At 37.8% G+C, this 17854-nt stretch overlaps 1 protein-coding gene across 4 annotated transcripts in view; it reads left to right on the top strand.

The window, feature by feature from the left end:
- The window catches only part of DNM1L (dynamin 1 like), a 39171-nt gene extending 23173 nt beyond the window's left edge, over positions 1-15998 (top strand). For 2 of the 4 annotated variants that reach the window (XM_060776805.2, XM_060776804.2), the window contains 13 exons: positions 1239-1359; positions 1605-1736; positions 3577-3783; positions 4162-4282; positions 4477-4632; positions 5437-5526; positions 6416-6508; positions 6849-6908; positions 7146-7223; positions 9187-9354; positions 10986-11095; positions 12448-12607; positions 14314-15998. In XM_060776805.2, coding sequence (XP_060632788.2) covers positions 1239-1359; positions 1605-1736; positions 3577-3783; positions 4162-4282; positions 4477-4632; positions 5437-5526; positions 6416-6508; positions 6849-6908; positions 7146-7223; positions 9187-9354; positions 10986-11095; positions 12448-12607; positions 14314-14370 — 1553 coding nt within the window. In that variant the 3' untranslated portion in view covers positions 14371-15998. The remainder of the gene's footprint in view (positions 1-1238; positions 1360-1604; positions 1737-3576; positions 3784-4161; positions 4283-4476; positions 4633-5436; positions 5527-6415; positions 6509-6848; positions 6909-7145; positions 7224-9186; positions 9355-10985; positions 11096-12447; positions 12608-14313) is intronic. The other 2 variants (XM_060776806.2, XM_060776807.2) reach the window with 1 other exon arrangement.
- The last annotated feature ends 1856 nt before the right edge of the window (positions 15999-17854 follow it).

Below are 17854 nucleotides of genomic sequence, written 5' to 3'. Positions count from 1 at the left end.
CCGAGGCATTTCAGACTGAAGGCAAAGTCAGGTCTACATCTTATTAAACTGTAGCAACAACCATAACAATTATCAACCTATTTCACACTCTTGCTCCAGGCTTTGTAAACTCTAGTATTTTAGGAAGTCAGGTATTTTTCATTTCAGGCATGACAGGGAACTTTGGCTTAAAGCAAGTCAGAAACAGAGGGCTAAAGATAGGAACAGGGAGTCAGTGAACACAGTGCTCAGCCTTAGCTCTTTTTTCTACTTCTATACATTATGGTTTATGAAGTCTAAAATAATCGTCTGAACTAGTGGGACACTTCTTCTCAGTTTATGATGTTTCTGTAGGCATCTTTGAATGCATTTATTCATTTTGGTTTAATGAGACTGAATAGCAATACTCTTCGATAAGTAACATTAGCCCCAGGCATTGTATGCAACAGCTTTTTAACAATTTGGGCTACCGGCTGTTAGGAATTATACAAATTGAAGTCCAAAACACCTGGAGGACCAAAGTTTCCCCATGCCTGCTTTAGTCTCCCAAAAAGGGACTCGGGGCAGCTAACAAAGTACTGTAAGTGCAGTATAAACATCAACAGTTCATAGATATAAAACAATATCACATCAAAGTTATAAATAACCACTATCAACACATAAAATAAAATACACAATTTCAGAGCACTTTCCATCAATGGTTAAAACTAGTTGCCATCAGTACACAACGAAAGTGCCAAAGTATCAACCTAATATAGGCCCATTTCAGTCTACTTGAAGTGAAAGACCTGTTTAAAAATCCATGTTCTTAGGCTAGAATGGAAGGATTCAAGGACAGGGGCTAATCTAATCTCTTTTGAGAGGGTATTCCAGAGCCAGAGAACCACTACAGAGAAGACCCTCTGTCACGTTCCCACCAACAACACTTCATAGAAAGAGATACGGACTTTTATTTAGACCTCTTTCGAAATTTGGATTATCAATCCTTGCAGTGGATCTGAAACACAAATCTTTATAAATAGTATTTGTGTTGCTCACTTTGATCAAGATACAAGAAGATAGAAATTGAAGTGTCCTCTTGTTTAGATTGTAACAGATGAGCTGAGACCAAATACACTTCTAATTGTGAATTTCCCCTTTCTTTCATGGCTTTATTCTTTGGCATTTTTCAGTAGGGTTTTTTTGTAACTCTGGCTTGAGAAGTTAATACATGGTCAGCTAAATGTAAAATGACATTTTCCCCGACGCTTCTCCAATAGGGCGGCGTACCCTTGCTGTTATCACAAAGCTGGACCTCATGGATGCTGGCACTGATGCTATGGATGTCCTTATGGGAAGAGTGATACCCGTTAAACTGGGCATCATTGGTGTGGTCAATAGGTAAGTTGAGGAGGGAAAGCGGCATGAGAACTTGGTGTTTAAAGCATTCCTGTAATTCCTTAGCAATGTGATTTGTTCTCATGGATCTTGGCCTATAGAGAGGGTTATAATCCTTGTGTGCAACAGCTGTGTGACCTCCAAATTCTTCTGAAATCACCATCTGAGATACTGTATGAAAGAAATAAATGAAATTGTCATCCTTTATTCCAACATAATCTGCTGATTATATCTCATTGACCTTTTAGAAGTCAATTAGATATCAACACTAAGAAGAGTGTGGCTGATTCGATTCGTGATGAGTATGGTTTTCTACAGAAGAAGTATCCCTCTTTAGCCAATCGGAATGGAACAAAATATCTTGCCAGAACCCTCAACAGGTACACAGAATTACTTACATTCTTATTCTCCCCCCCTCTACTTTTTTTTTTTTGTAGTTCATTCCAGTTGTGTACTTATTTTTTGCTCTTGATGGTGGTGGTCTTATGATAGATGATTAATGGCATTCTGTCACTTGCACTTCCCTTGTATTTTTGAGGCTCATATTGCAAAGAGGGTGAATAGAAAGCTAGCAATTATTTATGAATTATTTATGAAGCCTCAGATGATTTGGACTTAGTGGGGTTTTTTTTAGTTATGTGATGATGGATTGTATCCTAAATCGTGCTGGCTGAATATTAGGATTATCATGATATATTCTCAAATAATTGCACTGGATCAATACATTTATTTGTTTACTTACTGTATTTATACCCTGCCCTTCTCACCCTGAAGGGGACTCAGAGTAGCCTTACAAAAGGCAACAATTCGATGCCACACAAAACAGACATATAATAAGATATAACATATACATTAAAACATAAAATTAAAAAGCATATAAACATTAAAACCAAGTATTAAAAATGACAGAGTCCAAAATCATAGTCAAAGGCCATTCTGGTCATGATTACATATATTCTATCTTCACCTATTGCACAGCATTACTGTCCAAAGACTTGGTCCCACAAAGATGTTTTTAATTTCTTTCTGAAGGTCAGGAGGCAGGGTGCTGATCTGATTTTGGTGGAGATGAAGTTCCATAGCCATATGATAATAACATTAGTTGCCATTTGATAATTACAAATTGATCAGTGGGTTGCTGTGAATATAACAAAATGATCCTTAGAAACCAATCAGTAGTTTACTTATTGACAGCCTCGTTGCTATGAAACATTTTCTGCCTATTTTGTCTTTGAACTGCATCACTTGCATGTCTTTTTGAAATAAGAAATTTAAATACTACCTTTTTTTGTTTGTAAAATATTGTAGATAATAGTACTAATAAAAATCTTGAAGAACTGTATAAAAGCCAAATTTCACAAGATAGATTAAAAGGTAAAGGTTCCCCCTTGACATTAAGTCGAGCCGTGTTTGACTCTGGGGTGTGGTGCTCATCTCCATTTCTAAGTCAAAGAGCTGGCATTGTCCATAGATGTCTTCAAGGTCATGTGGCTGGCATGACTGCATAGAGCACCATTACCTTCCTGCCGAGGTGGTACCTGTTGATCTACTTACATTTGCATATTTTCAAACTGCTAGGTTGGCAGAAACTGATGCTAGCAGTGGAAGCTCACTCAGCTCCCTGGATTCGAACTGCTGACCTTTTGGTCAGCAAGTTCAGCAGCTCAGCAGTTAAACCCGCTGTGCCGCCGGGGGCTCCATACAAGATAATTATTAATTACACTAACCAGAAAGATTTGTCTCGATATCAATTTCCTCATTTCTAGTAGTGTTTTGCTCTGTAGACAGGTGCTAATAGCTGCCACTAATATCTGATTTGAATAGGTGGTTCAAAATTGGTTAACAAAGGGGTGATTAATTGTTCTCCATATGTTTCCCTCCACTTTCACAGAATTCAAAGTAACTTGCTGCATTTGCTAATAAAAGAAACAAATTACAGAAACAAAAACCCTGCAGCGGTCTGTGATTATGAATTGAGGGGAACTGGGGGAGGAATCATAAAATAGATATTTGTCCTAGACTTTCTGTAACTTCATCCATCTTTCTCTAAATAAATAAAAAAAAACACACACTATGTTGTATGTATTTTTTTCTGACAGGTACATTGAATACCTGCTGAATAAATAATAATATTTTAAAAGTTTAATTGAAAGCTAAGTTACCTTGTATGTTTCAATTATCCTTCTAAAAGTGCTCTTTGTTCCCAAACTCTGCTTTCAGGTTGCTCATGCATCACATCAGGGATTGCTTACCAGAACTAAAAACTAGAATCAATGTTCTAGCTGCTCAATATCAATCTCTGTTGAACAGCTACGGGGAACCTGTGGATGACAAAAGTGCCACGTTATTGCAGCTTATTACCAAATTTGCCACTGAATATTGCAACACCATTGAAGGGACAGCAAAGTACATTGAGACTTCTGAACTGTAAGTTCAAGTTCTGTTTTAGAGACTCATTACCATAAAAGCTGGAGGATGTTAAACTTTAAAATACTATTTTTGCTATTACGATGATTCATTCACTTATTTTAAGCTGTTTCCCCAAAAACCGAGTCTGAAAAAAGCTTACATAAATTAAAGCACAGATAAAAACACAGAATACAAATACAGCAAATAGCATTTTTAAACAAATTTAGGAAAGGGAAAAAAAACCCTAATGCTTCTACGTAGTAGTGTTTCTAAATCTCAAATTGGAAAACAAATGTCAAAACTATTTTATACAGCAAATAATTGCCAGTTTAGGACATATGATTGAAGTTTTCCATTTCTTTCCATGCATCCCAGTTACTCTTTTTCATTCTCCAGGTGCGGCGGAGCTAGAATTTGCTACATTTTTCATGAAACCTTTGGACGTACTTTAGAATCTGTTGATCCATTAGGCGGCCTTAACACCATTGACATCTTGACAGCCATTAGAAATGCTACTGTAGGTATTATCCTTTAACTTCCTGTTAGGACGCTGTGTCCCTTTTTAAACCTATTCTTCAGTGGGTGGGCTTGCTTTACTTGGCACTGTGTACTCCTTAGACTTGCATCAAGGAGTGCTACAATGCCCGGCGAATATGGTGCCCTTCCTTACAGGTAAACAAAGACTCATCCATTTCCCTTCGATTTGACTAGGGTCCACGACCTGCCTTGTTTGTGCCTGAAGTCTCCTTCGAACTGCTAGTCAAAAGGCAAATCAAACGTCTGGAAGAGCCTAGCCTGAGGTGTGTGGAGCTTGTTCATGAGGAAATGCAGAGGATCATTCAGCATTGTAGCAATTACAGCACACAGGTAAAAGAAGTTGCAAACTGTTGCTGTGTGTACAGTCATGCAAATTTGGTTATTTGATTTTAAATGTTCTCTCTAGAAATTGCTAGATCCCCCAATACAATTCTGTGTTCAACTTCCAGCAGAAGTTGAACATAGAGTCATGCTGGAAGACCTAGAAATTCCTAGAGAGGTTATCTCTCAGATAGAAAAATAAAAATGTCTTTTTTCATGGTTTTTCATTTTCATAGGTGTTTGTGCCCTTAACATTAGCAAATGTGGAGGGCTGACTGTATTATTTATTTTAATAATATTATATTATTTTAATTATATTGTATTATAATTGCATAGAATTATTCTGAAACTTAGGAAAACCTACTGTTAGTTCATCTCCATTTTGCAAGATTCATTAGAATGAAGATTCTTTTCTACTTAGATGACCAGCCAAAAGTTTAAAATCCATAAATGTCTGAAATCTAATGTAAACTCAAAGAGCCTTGTCTATACACTTGTATAGAGGGGTAGATCTCCTATTAGTGACATGCAAATAAATATGTTCACTAACTCAGAGGCATTGCGTATACACTTTGGTCCAAGTTGTGCAAAGCTTGCAGGACTATGCCACGGAAGCATCTTTTCAGTTAAGGGGAGGGAATTTTTCTACACATATTATTAGTCTTGTCCACCCCCTGCCCAATAGTCTGAAATCTGATACCTTTGGCATTTATGGTTCATTCAATTGCATAATTTAATGTTACAAATTCTATTTCAGTGGTAGTCCTGTAGATTCAGAAAATAAAACACTTTCCTGGTTTTGTTTCCATTCAGGAATTGCTGCGGTTTCCTAAACTCCATGATGCCATTGTTGAGGTTGTAACCAGTCTTTTACGTCGGAGGCTGCCGGTTACAAATGAAATGGTAACTATTGCGGAGCTTACTCTGTGCCATCATATGGTCTGAAAATTGTACCAGAACATTCTGGGAGGGAGCAGAGTTCTGAAAGAAGTGACAAATGACAAGGCAGTAGCATGTAATCCAGATATTGAAATCTGTCATGTCTGTCTCCTGGTACAGAAAATCAGTTTTACCTCTAAGCCATATATTTTTTACATCCAATTGAGTCATGAAATCATTTTGATGGAATATTCTGTGTTCTTTCCCAGTCTTCCACTGGAGGGATTATTTCCTTACAGCAGAAAGTCCTTTCACCTTTCTTACTGTTCTTTCTTTGGTTCTGTTTATCATCATTTTTTCTTGTCACATGACGATATTTTGGAGGATAAATTGCCAAAAATGATTCTTTAGGTTGGGATTTGCTTGTCAAGATTGTTATTTTATTGGAGTTTTTGCCAGTTTTATTAGGCCTCCAGTGGCACAGCAGGTTAAACAGCTGAGCAGCTGAACTTGCTGACCAAAAGGTTGGCAGTTCGAATGTAGAGAGTGGGGTGATCTCCCACTGTTACCCCCAGCTTCTGCCAACCTAGCAGTTTGAAAACATGCAAATGTGAGTAAGTCAATAAGTACTGCTTCTGCGGGAAGGTAATGGTGCTCCGTGTAGTTATGCCAGCCACATAACCTTGGAGGTGTCTAAGGACAACACCAGCTCTTCGGCTTAGAAATTGAGATGAGCACCACCCCCCAGAGTCAAACGCAGCTACTATGTCAAGGGAAACCTTTATCTTTATTACTATGCCCTATTTTTATAACATAAGTTCTGACAAACTTCTGCTGTGCATCCTTATCTCATATGGCCTTTCATCAGATAGAATTATCAGTGCAATTTTTAATTTCTTTCTCTTTCTTAAAGGTTCACAATTTGGTAGCTATTGAGTTGGCCTACATCAATACCAAACATCCAGATTTTGCAGATGCCTGTGGGCTCATGAACAACAACATAGAGGTAAAGGAGGAAATTCATCCTTTGTTACTTATAAATTACTGTGTCATCTTGTGTACAAGTGGTTAATAGGGTCTCTCAGGTTACTTTATATGATCAGACATTCACATCGACTGAAAATGAATTAAAACTCTTGAGACAAAATAATGATCTTTTCTCATTAGAACTAAAAGTTCATGGCTTGCTTATGCAATCTAGTAATTAGAGGTGTGCAGCCTTTGAATGTAGAGGTTTGCTATTTAAATGTCACATGATACACATACTTCACCCATCCTTGTATTTTGAATTAAAAGGATTACTTTTACACAATCAATTTCTAATCAAGACACTTATTTTTTGAAAGGAGCAGCAAAGGCGGAACAGATTAGCCAGAGAGATGCCTCCTGCTGGGTCACGAGACAAGGTGAGTATGTGCCTGATAATCTAAGGAAAACTACAGGTACCATTTGAAATGCTTGTTAAAACCAAGAAGATCTTCTTGTTGCTGCAAAGGGATATACAGAAATTCCCCACTGAGGTTCTGTTCAAAAAGTGCATGCTTTCTTCTGAAATGCAGCCACTGAATGGGATTGAAGTGGGTGAGCTGGAATAAAAAGAGAAGCAATGCTGATGTCATTTTTGCCCTTCTTGCCTTCTTTAGTCCACTAAGCCTCCTGGTGCTTTGGCACCCTCCTCCCAGGAGACCTCTTCTGCTGGTTCTGCTGAGGTTGATGGCAAGGTCTGTCTCTCTTTCTTCCTCTAAGCACTGCATGCTCCATTGTCCATGTGGTGCACTTTGGGAAGGGTTAGCATTGCTCTCACAAGCACTTCTTGAACACGTTGCCTGCTGAGATGTTGGACCAATGGCTTTCAAATGGGTTCTTAATAGCTTTGGACACTTACCAAGAAGGTGGTTCAATAGTTTGCAAATTGTTAGAGCTTAGGAACCTCCGCTAAGGACAATAGCAATAATTTCTTACTTTAATGTCTAAATAAACATATTTGTTGCATGTTTGGACAGGTATGGGCAACCAAGCAAGTTTGCATGTGGAAGACATTTGGATTTTTTTTCTGTGCCCATTGCAGATTCTTAAGATCCCCCCCCCCCCACCACCAAAAAACAAAACAAAACTAGCTGTAGTCTCCTTCCTCCTGAAAGATGTACAGTGTTCCCTCACTTATTGCGGGGGTTCCGTTCCAGGACTCCTCGTGATAAGTGAAAATGGCTGTGAGGGTGCAGGAAAACCCGCAAAACAGCGGGTCCACAGTAAATAAACCGCGAAGCGCCGAGTGCACACTGTATGTGGCATGTGAGAGGTTTGAAAATTGAATAATGAAAGATCTTTGAGGCTTCTTTTATTGCAGTGGTTCTCAACCTGTGGGTCCCCAGGTGTTTTGGCCTACAACTTCCAGAAATCCCAGCCAGTTTACCAGCTGTTAGGATTTCTGGGAGTTCAAGACCAAAACATCTGGGGATCCACAGGTTGAGAACCACTGTTCTATTGCATCAAGAAACACACATTTATTAGGTTTCTGCATCTGACTATCATTGGGCAGCCAATTAACCTTGTCTTGGAGAAAGAATTTAATGCACATTTATGTATTATGTATTATTTATGTAGATTCATATTTTGCACATTTGTTGTCAGTGTGAGCATATTATCTTATACGATCGTATACGATGTAGTGTGAGTGTTTTTCATATTACTGAGTTTTTGTTTTCATATTTGTTATTGCAAAAATAGTTCCACTGGTATAGCTGTAAAGGAGTAGAGAATTTGCTAGAGGAATTCAACTTCATGTAATTTATGGCCTGCTGCATTTTTCTCAAACATGTTTTCATAGCCTGAGAGAATATAGAAAATAATGGCACTTTTTCTTGTCATTATGGGGTATTATTATTATTATTAACTTTATTTGTACCCCGCTAACATCTCCCGAAGGACTCATATGGCTTACAAAGGCCAAGGCCCTCAATAAAAACAACAGCAGAACAAATACAACAATAAAACTCAAAAAAGCAAACCAATAAACATTAAAGCAATAAACAGTAAACATTAAACAATGACATCATGACACATTTAAAAACAAAGGCCAGATGCAATTAAAAAATTAAAAGTGCTGAACATGACAGGTGAAATGTAAGGATTTTAGAGTAGGTGCGATGGTAATTTTTGGAGATAATGACATGATTTATATGGATTACTGTCAAGGGGTGTTTGTTTTTGGACAAGCACCCCTTGACTTAATAAAGAAGGTGAATTAGCCTTGTGACCTGAATGTCTGATGTTAGATCAGTATTCGAACCAGGAAATTTTCCAAAATGTATGGTTTCTCACTTTATCTGAAACAATCAATTGTGGTTAACCACTTTGGAACATGCCAGAATACCAAATTCAGTCGGTGGTGTAATCTCTTGATTTGTTGCCAAATTGTTAACTGTACTTTCCTGCTTTGGATGAAAGAGTAGGCTATTCCTATCCAGGGCACCTCAAGCCTAATTCATTTCACTGGAGAGAAATGGAATTAGGATATAATTGTTGTGGAGTGAAGACGATGTACCTTAAGATTCTTAAAAACCAGAAGGGAGGAATAACCAATAAACTAAATAAAAACTTCTGTTCAACAAGGGGCTGGAACTATATGAACTATTGGTCTTGAAAATAGCTAAATTTGAATGTTGTACTCTTGCTTTTCATTAGACATCTCCTGCTATAGGAGAAGGAGCCTCTGAATCCGGAACAGGCAACTGGAGAGGAATGCTGAAAACCTCTAGAGCAGAGGAGATATTAGCTGAAGAAAAGTCAAAACCAGTAACAGTTCTGCCTGCCAGCCCTCAAAAAGGACATGCTGTAAATTTGCTGGATGTGGTGAGTTTCGACAAAAACAGAACTGTAAGGAACAGGAGAGAACTGGGTGTTGGCGAGTGGGCATGTTAACAAAAGACCCTCCTCATAAATGTATAGCAGAGTAACTTATCGGCATAGTCTGACCCAGCACCAGTAGCCCAAAATGATAAAAAGAACAAAAACACACAGACCAATGCTATATCTGCTTTAGGAGGCTTTTCTTTGTAGTGAAATAGCATGGTTACACTATTTACAGGAACAAGGTTTCTATAATACAAATAAAGTTCTTTATACTTACTTCGTGGCTTCCACACTTCTTTCTTATGCAGATAAACAGCTTTGCTCTCACAGAGCCTCCTCTCACACCGAAATTACACAGCAGCTTCAGATAGTAGCTTTACACACAAGACTTTAACCTGTGGCTTCTTTCGCCAAAGCTTCTCGCACAAGGCCTTCTCACACTTGGCCTTTTCATAGACTAAGGCCTAGCTCACACTGTGATGTTTACCTCACACAGAGGCTTCTCTCACAGACTAAGACCTTTCTCCCACTGAGGTTTACCTCAGACTGACTGCAAATAAGCTATAAGCACACCTGCTTATATAGAACTGCATCATTTGCTGAGTCATTGCATCCATTTAACCCTTTCAGTGCTTGACTCACTTTTTTGCAACTAAAAATACCTAGTTGATTTTTAATATTTCTGACAACCGGATGGTTCTTCAACCTTGCCTGCTTGCACAGGATGACTTGGCAGGGTCAATTTGGGTGGGTGGGGCTAAAGTAAGTTAGAGGGACACACAGCATTGAGGGGATGTTGGTTTGAGGCCCTTGCCCAACATTCTTCTCTCTCACCAAAACACACGTGCATGCAGCTGCAACATATGTTTTCCAGTTAGAATGTTGTAGAAAAGGGAAAAGAGACAGTTTTATTAGTAGAACAGAGGCAAGTAAGTTTACTTTCCTTTTGTAGACCCTGCTGGTTTTCAATATCTGCTTTAGGGCATTTAGAAGACCGTGAGAGTGGAGAGAGAGAGAGAGAGAAAGATTCCTTTATATAGCATTGCTTAGTAAAATACTCTGTTTGTAGTTAATGCTGGCTCTTTCAGCCCTATGTGTCTACTTCAGTAGTAAGAACCTAATGGGATGGGTTTTCTGAACTGTCCTTTCTGTAGCCCTTACTTTGATAGTATGTTTCATTTAATGCCATTTTTAGCATGGAATAAGGATCTATAGATATGTTGCATCATCTTTTTATAGCTGCCACCTCCACATATTTAAGCTGTATTCTATTTCCATGAGAGCTAAAAATGAGCTCTAAAAGAAAATCCGCCATTTTTGGAAGCAATACTTTGAGATCATGAAAACAATTTTTATCATTCACTCCAGAAAACAAGAAGGAAGATAGACAGATATTGTGTCTTTTCTGGATATTGAAATCCAAAAGATTTGGAGAGCCAAAGGCTCTTGTTTCCTCTTACCATAATAATCTGTAAATAAATCATGTTGATACTTAGCAGCATTGATTTTTGCAGGCTGTAACATGTTTTAAATACCAGGCTGTCTGCCACCTTTCTGTAGTTCAGAATAAACATAATCTGGTAAAATCCTGAGTTATGAAATACTTGTAACGCTTGCTTTTGTGATCATAGCCAGTTCCTGTTGCACGCAAGCTTTCAGCCCGAGAGCAGCGAGACTGTGAGGTGATTGAACGCCTCATCAAATCATATTTCCTAATTGTGAGGAAGAATATTCAAGACAGGTTAGTTACACTGAAGTGCTGCAGCATGCTGATTTTATTATTTTCACATCTAATTTTATGTGCAGATTAAAGTGAACACTAGTCGTATGCTGTTAGCCTAATGTGGGGATGTAAGGGTAATGGCTTGCTGAAAACAGGTGAGAGCATCATTCCGTTGGCTCTTTCCTCCATTTTAGTTTTCTGAGCTTAGAACAGCAAACATGATACCTTCCAGTTACTTTTAACTATCATTACGTAATTACTATTGTACATGCTGGTTAGAGTTGATGGGAATTCTAGCACATCTGGCAGACATTCTGCCAACTCTTGAGCCTAAAAGCAACAGATTATCTCATTAAAATGAACAGGAAATAATTATTTTAGTGTATTCATAAAGGTTTTTCCATACTTATATATTTATTTGTCATTACCTTTAATACTCGTTCTATAAACCAGCAATCGTTTATAAATATGAGTATCACACTACAATAAAATATTGTAGCAATGATGACCTTCAACTTAGCACAATGTGTATGTGGCACATAGCTTGCTCTTTTTCTTTTTCTCCTTCTCCTCACATCCAGCTTCACCATACAAAGAGAACAATGAGTTTTATCTTGTAGAGTAGAATATACAGCCAGCCCTTTACATTTGTGCGTTTAACTTCTGTGGATTTGATTATTCACAGATTTGATAAATATATTCTCTTTAGGAATTTCTAGGGCCCTCCGGGATATTCTGTGATCAGCTCCCACTGAAGTGATGACAGAGAACCTAGAGATTCCTCAAGAAATGTTCTCTGAGGTTAAAAAAAGATAATTGTTTTTCCACTTTTGCAAGGGTTCTGCATCCCTAACTTCCATGAAAGTGGAACCTATTGTTATGCTTATCCCCAAATGTATTCTCTTTTTGATAAAGGTGAAGGTTTTCTCTTGACATTAAGTCTAGCAATATCTGACTCTGGGGGCTGGTGCTCATCTCAATTTCTAAGCTGTAGAGCTGGCGTTGTCCATAGACACCTCCTAGGTCATGTGGCCAGCATAACCACAAGGAGAGGTATTACTGTCCCGCTGAAGCTGTACCTATTGATCTACTCACGTATGTTTTCAAACTGCTAGATTGGTAGAAGCTGGGGCAGTGGGAGCTCACCGTGCTCCCCCAGATTCGAACAGCTGACCTTTCCGTCGGCAAGTTCAGCAGCTCAGCGTTTTAACCTGCTGCACCAGTGGGGGCTCCAATTTGTTGGCTAGGCTCAACAAATTTGTTGAAACACACACATACAAACACCTCTTTCTGGAAAAGAAAGTTAAATTCTTACCTAAGTTCTTAAGCACCTGATCATTCGTTCCAAAATTATTTCTTTTTGCTTGTAGTGTGCCAAAAGCTGTGATGCATTTTCTCGTTAACCACGTGAAAGACTCTCTTCAGAGTGAATTAGTGGGACAGCTGTATAAGGCCTTATTGCTGGATGATCTTTTGACTGAATCGGAAGACATGGCTCAGCGCAGGAAGGAGGCTGCTGACATGTTACAGGTACCATCGACCCTTTAGTTGTAATGCTTTATACTTTTCTGAAATTACAAGGCTGGTACTTTGAGGCACACACTAATTAAAACTATCGTAGCAAGTTTCTGAGTTGAAAAAGCCATTTGGTTTAATTTAATCAGGATCTCAGATGTAGTTAATGCACTCATGACAGAGGTCTAGGTATTACTACCACACCAGAGGAGTTTTATGTAGCATGCTACGCCCTCAGTTTCGTTGGCCCCTGACTTGAGACATAAACAGCTCCTTAAATGACACTGGCTGGTTATCATTTACCAAATCTCTTTGTAGTCAAGAGGCCTAAGCTGCTTGTTGTAGTCTTCATGCGTGGGTCAGACAAGCTAGAACCCTAGTGTATCCCTTTTTGCATCCTTTATTATTCTTAAAACAATTACCATATATAAGCCAACCCAAATATAAGCTGAGGCACCTAATTTTACCATAAAAAACTGGGAAAACGTATTGACTCGAGTATAAGCCGAGGGTGGGAAATGCAGCAGCTACTGGTAAATTTCAAAATAAAAATAGATAATAATAAAATTACATTAATTGAGGCCTCAGAAGGTTAACATGTTTTGAATATTTACATAAAACTGTTATTTAAGACAAGACTGTCCAACAAATTAAACCATTATTCTAACCTCCTTCAATGTAAATGTGCTTATGTATCCTTCCAATAATAGTAGAGTAAAATAATAAATGTAATAATAATAGAGAAAATAAATATAATAAAAAGAGCTAAATAATGCAAATGTAATAATAATAATAATAATAACAATAATAATAAAGTAAAATAATAAATGGAATACATTTATTTATTAATTATTTATTTACACCATTTCTACCCTGCCCTTCTCACCCCCAAGGGGGGACTCAGGGCAGCTAACATGGGCAACAATTCAATGCCATAATATCAATACAACAATGTAAAATCAAATACATAGCAAATTAAAACAGTAACATTAATTAAAATCACATACTCATATACAAACATAGTCGCCTAATCAAAATCACATATCCATTTCCAATTGTCATAACAATCCTATGGTCTAAGTTCAGTGTCTAAAGTGCTGCAATGTCCACTAGCCAAAGGCCTGGCTCCAAAACCACGACTTTAGTTTTTTCCTAAAAGTAAGGAGGGAGGATGCCGATCTAATCTCGCTGCAGAGCGAATTCCACATGCAGGGGACCACCACTGAGAAGGCCCTGTTCCTTGTCCCCACCATTATAAAGATAATAACAGAATAAAATAATAAATAACCTTGATTTGAATATAAGCTGAGGGGGGGCTTTTCTAGCATAAATAAAGGGCTGAAAAACTCAGCTTATACTTTAGTATACAGTATATTGTTTTTATGGGAAAAGCTTGGTATGGTGGTATGACAAAAGAAGCATGTATTTTTGTTACATTTCTATCCCATTTCTTGTGAGCGTATGCTTGCAAACTGCACTCTCTCATTTATGTCCATAAGACTCTATGAAATGGGACTGATAGGGAATGGCCTGGGGTCAACCAGTAAGTTTCAGAGCTCATTTGAGGCTATAATCTAGATCTCACAAATCTCATTTCAACACTTAACATCCATCTAGGTACATGAAGGGATCTGTATTGTTTTTACAACATAGTAGTTGAATCTTTTAAGATCTCAAGCAAATGTGTGTCTCTGTGGTTGATTTTGCTGTCTTTCTCATAGGCCTTGCAACGAGCCAGTCAGATTATTGCAGAGATTCGAGAGACACACCTTTGGTGAAGGCTTCTCCACTTTGATGAAGAAATGGATGACTTGAAAATTGCTAGGCGTTATATACTCATGAACTCCCTAAGTGTACTGCAGTATGTATAAATGCTCATGTAAAAGACATTTGGTTTGGCTTTCTACAGACAGAACAGTATGCTGTATTTTGCAAAACAAGTCATATTTAATCATTTCCCCTTCCAGTTCTCTGGTGCAAAGGACAAGTCTGTTCTCCCCTAAGGAACTGGGTTTGAATTAAAACTGGGGAAGGAACTATATACAATTCCAGTGCCTGGCTTGCTAAATGAGTTGCCCGTGGATAGGATGAACAGTGTAGTATTGTGATGTAGCTTTTCCAGCTGCTTTTGCAAAATAGTTTTTTTCACCCATGAAGAAAGGACACCACAGTATCTTCTTTATAAATGAATTAAATTGCATGCATTCAGATCTCACGGATATAAACAGCACAGTAGAAAAACTGTCATAACTTGTGTAATGTGTGACCTCATGTTTTAGAACTTTAAAGAAATCTTTGGTTAACTTCTAAGCTGCATTGGTGGGTTTTTAATTTAGATACATCTGGAATAATTTTTAAATAGGGATTCTGCTGAGAGGCAATGTCAGCCAAGGAGAAATCAGAGTTCCTCAGAACCTTTGACTTCCATCACCTTTTTGGTTAGGGACCAGACCAAGACCCTGGGACCATCTATTTAAGAGTTGCAAATTAAAAAGCAGCAGCCTTAAAACCATAGAGGACATGTTTTTCTTTAAATAAATGTGGAAATGGGGGATGGGTAGAAATGGGCAATTTGTAGCCCCACCTCACTCCATGTTGGACTGTAGCTCCCACTATTCATCACCATTGCTCTACTGCTATGGGATGATGAGGTTTGCAGTCCAATGAGAATCTTTACACAACATGAAGTTGTCCATCAGATTGATTTATATTGCTGTAGTCTATCATTATGCTGTTATGTTTTCCCCCACATAACTAGAGTTCACTTAGTTAATGAAATCCAGTTTCTCAGGGTTCTATAATTTTGACTTACACCAAGGAATCATGTCAGAAATACACGTATTAAGCTCACTTTGATCTACTTATGTTACATTACGTTACAGTGCCCATTCTCAACTTCTATGCTCATGGAAAATGTGTGGGCTTCATACACGTGGTAAACGTTTTATCCACTCAACATTTATACAGCATGATAAAAAGTTAAGATGGTGTGTTGTTGAAGGCTTACATGACTGGAATCATTGGGTTGCTGTGAGTTTTCCAGGATGTACGGCGATGTTCCAGAAGCATTTTCTCCTGACGTTTTATCCACATCTACGGCAGGCATCCTCAGTTTGTGAGGTCTGTTGACCTCACAACCTCTGAGGATGCCTGCCGTAGATGTGAGTGAAACTTCAGTAGAAAATGCTTCTGGAACATGGCCATACAGTCCAGAAAACTCACAGCAACCCAGTTAAAATGGTGTTCTAAAACACTTAGGACAGAATGTATTTTTTTTTAAAATTAATCAGAGTATTCACCAACAGTTTGAAAATGAGTTGTCTTTTCCACCCATTACATTAGAACTGCAATGCATTTTTACTTGAGGCATTTTAATCACATGACAATAAAATTCTGCTGAGGATCACTTCTGGCATATTTGAAAAATTTATGGGGTCAAGATCAATCCTAAACTCAGTCTACCACCTGACTGAGAAATTCCTCTCACTAGTAAGCCTGCACTAGTGTCTGACAATGTAGAACCTCTTCACATTATATGTGATATTTCTGATAACTGGTTTACTCGGTATCCTCCTCCTTCAAATATTTGCCAGTGTAAATGGTTAAAAGATATCCTTAAACAGCTGAATCTGTCACATCAGTACAATTTGCTGCATTGGCAAACATATTTTTGAAAGGAAGAACCAAATTATTTTGTCTAAATTACTCATAATATAAATGCAAACAGTTACTTTTTATTTAACTGTTTGAAAATGGGCTCTTCTAAAAGTCTATTGTCACATACTTTAAATGCCCGGAACAAAACAAATTAATCTACCTGCCAAAAACTTTTTGTGAATGTTGGAAACTATTTCCTCTTTAGGAGTGCTTCGGAAGTACTTCAAGTTTTGCTGCTGACTAGAAAGTTAAAATTAGTTTGTAAATGTATCCTGTCTTTTGAAGGACTAAAACATAAATGATGAAATTGTCTAAATATATGCTGAGTGGAACTTATTGCATACAATTGTCTCCCTAAGTGTGAGCATTAATTTGTCTTAACCGTATGAAAGGGCATTATAAGACTTATCACTTTTAGAATCTATTCTGAAAGTGAATAGACATTTTTGAGACCCCCCTCCTTCCTAATTTTTTCCCAACTCCTACTTAACTTTTTAAAATGGGTTCTAAATCAGTCCCAAAAATGTCCATTTTCCTCCAAGGGAACAGTGGCAGGTGCTGCCAACCAAGTGAAATTGGTGAACTCAGTACTAGCCTTTTTAAGGAGATGAACAGCCCTCAGAAAGTTGTTTAATGGGATGACCCATAATATTACTCTTCATTCTATCCCAGATAGTGAGCTAGTCAGTAAAATGAATCCCAAAGTTGTGTTCCTCTAGCTTGGCTGTGATATATGCAACCTATAGATTATGCCTTTCTGAGACTCAAAGTATAGGTCTGAGAGTTCAAAGTATAGGTCGCAGAGTATGAGCTCCATACCATGAAACCCAAGTCCTTCGTGTGCTTTAAAATAAAATTTTATCTTCCTAGATTATAATCCTCTAGGTTTTGAAGGACAAGCCTGTACCAGACAATCCAGTCTCAGGTTAGACTGCAGTGGAGTTTCCAAAGCAGCCTAGTAGTTTAAATTTACATAGTTGCAAACTGTGTGGATATTTGTCAACAGCTGTGAACCAATTTAAAATGGCAGCTATTATTGCCACTTCTGTACTAGCACTCTTAATTTTATGTCTCATACAGGAGAGAAAAGCGATCTGAAATTTAGCATGCTATGTACATATTACATAGTTTTAAGGCCATCTGGGTGTGACTTCATTTCCAGTGCTCTTCCTGTCTTTAGTAGACTGATGCACCTAAAATAACAGAAGCCGTGTTTAACATAGCCATGTATCTTGCCATATTTCAAAAATCACTGTCGAGTGCGATTTATGATATCAAAAAACTGATAAGAATGGTGAAATTCTTCAACTTATATAAACACAAGATTAGACAAGAGTACTGTATGTATGTAGCAACTATTGTAAATAAATCCAATTATGGTAAAAATGAGTTTTACATTAATAAATCACCCTTTGAAGTATGGCTTCAAATTTTACTTGTGAAGGCACCTGTTTAAAAAGTGTGCATAACTACAGGCTAGTTGCAGCTCATGTGCTTCAAGGATTTCATGGAATTGCAAAATTGGTCAGCCACTCATGTTGAGAAGTAGCTCAATAACACTTACCTTTCTTTAAAATACACTTACATTGTCCAAGTAAACAGAAC

The sequence above is a fragment of the Anolis sagrei genome, chromosome 5, assembly GCF_037176765.1.
Source record: "Anolis sagrei isolate rAnoSag1 chromosome 5, rAnoSag1.mat, whole genome shotgun sequence".
In the NCBI taxonomy this organism is placed as follows: Eukaryota; Metazoa; Chordata; class Lepidosauria; order Squamata; family Dactyloidae; genus Anolis; species Anolis sagrei.
Note: the sequence above shows the minus strand (reverse complement) of the source record. Positions and strands in the feature narration are given on the sequence as shown.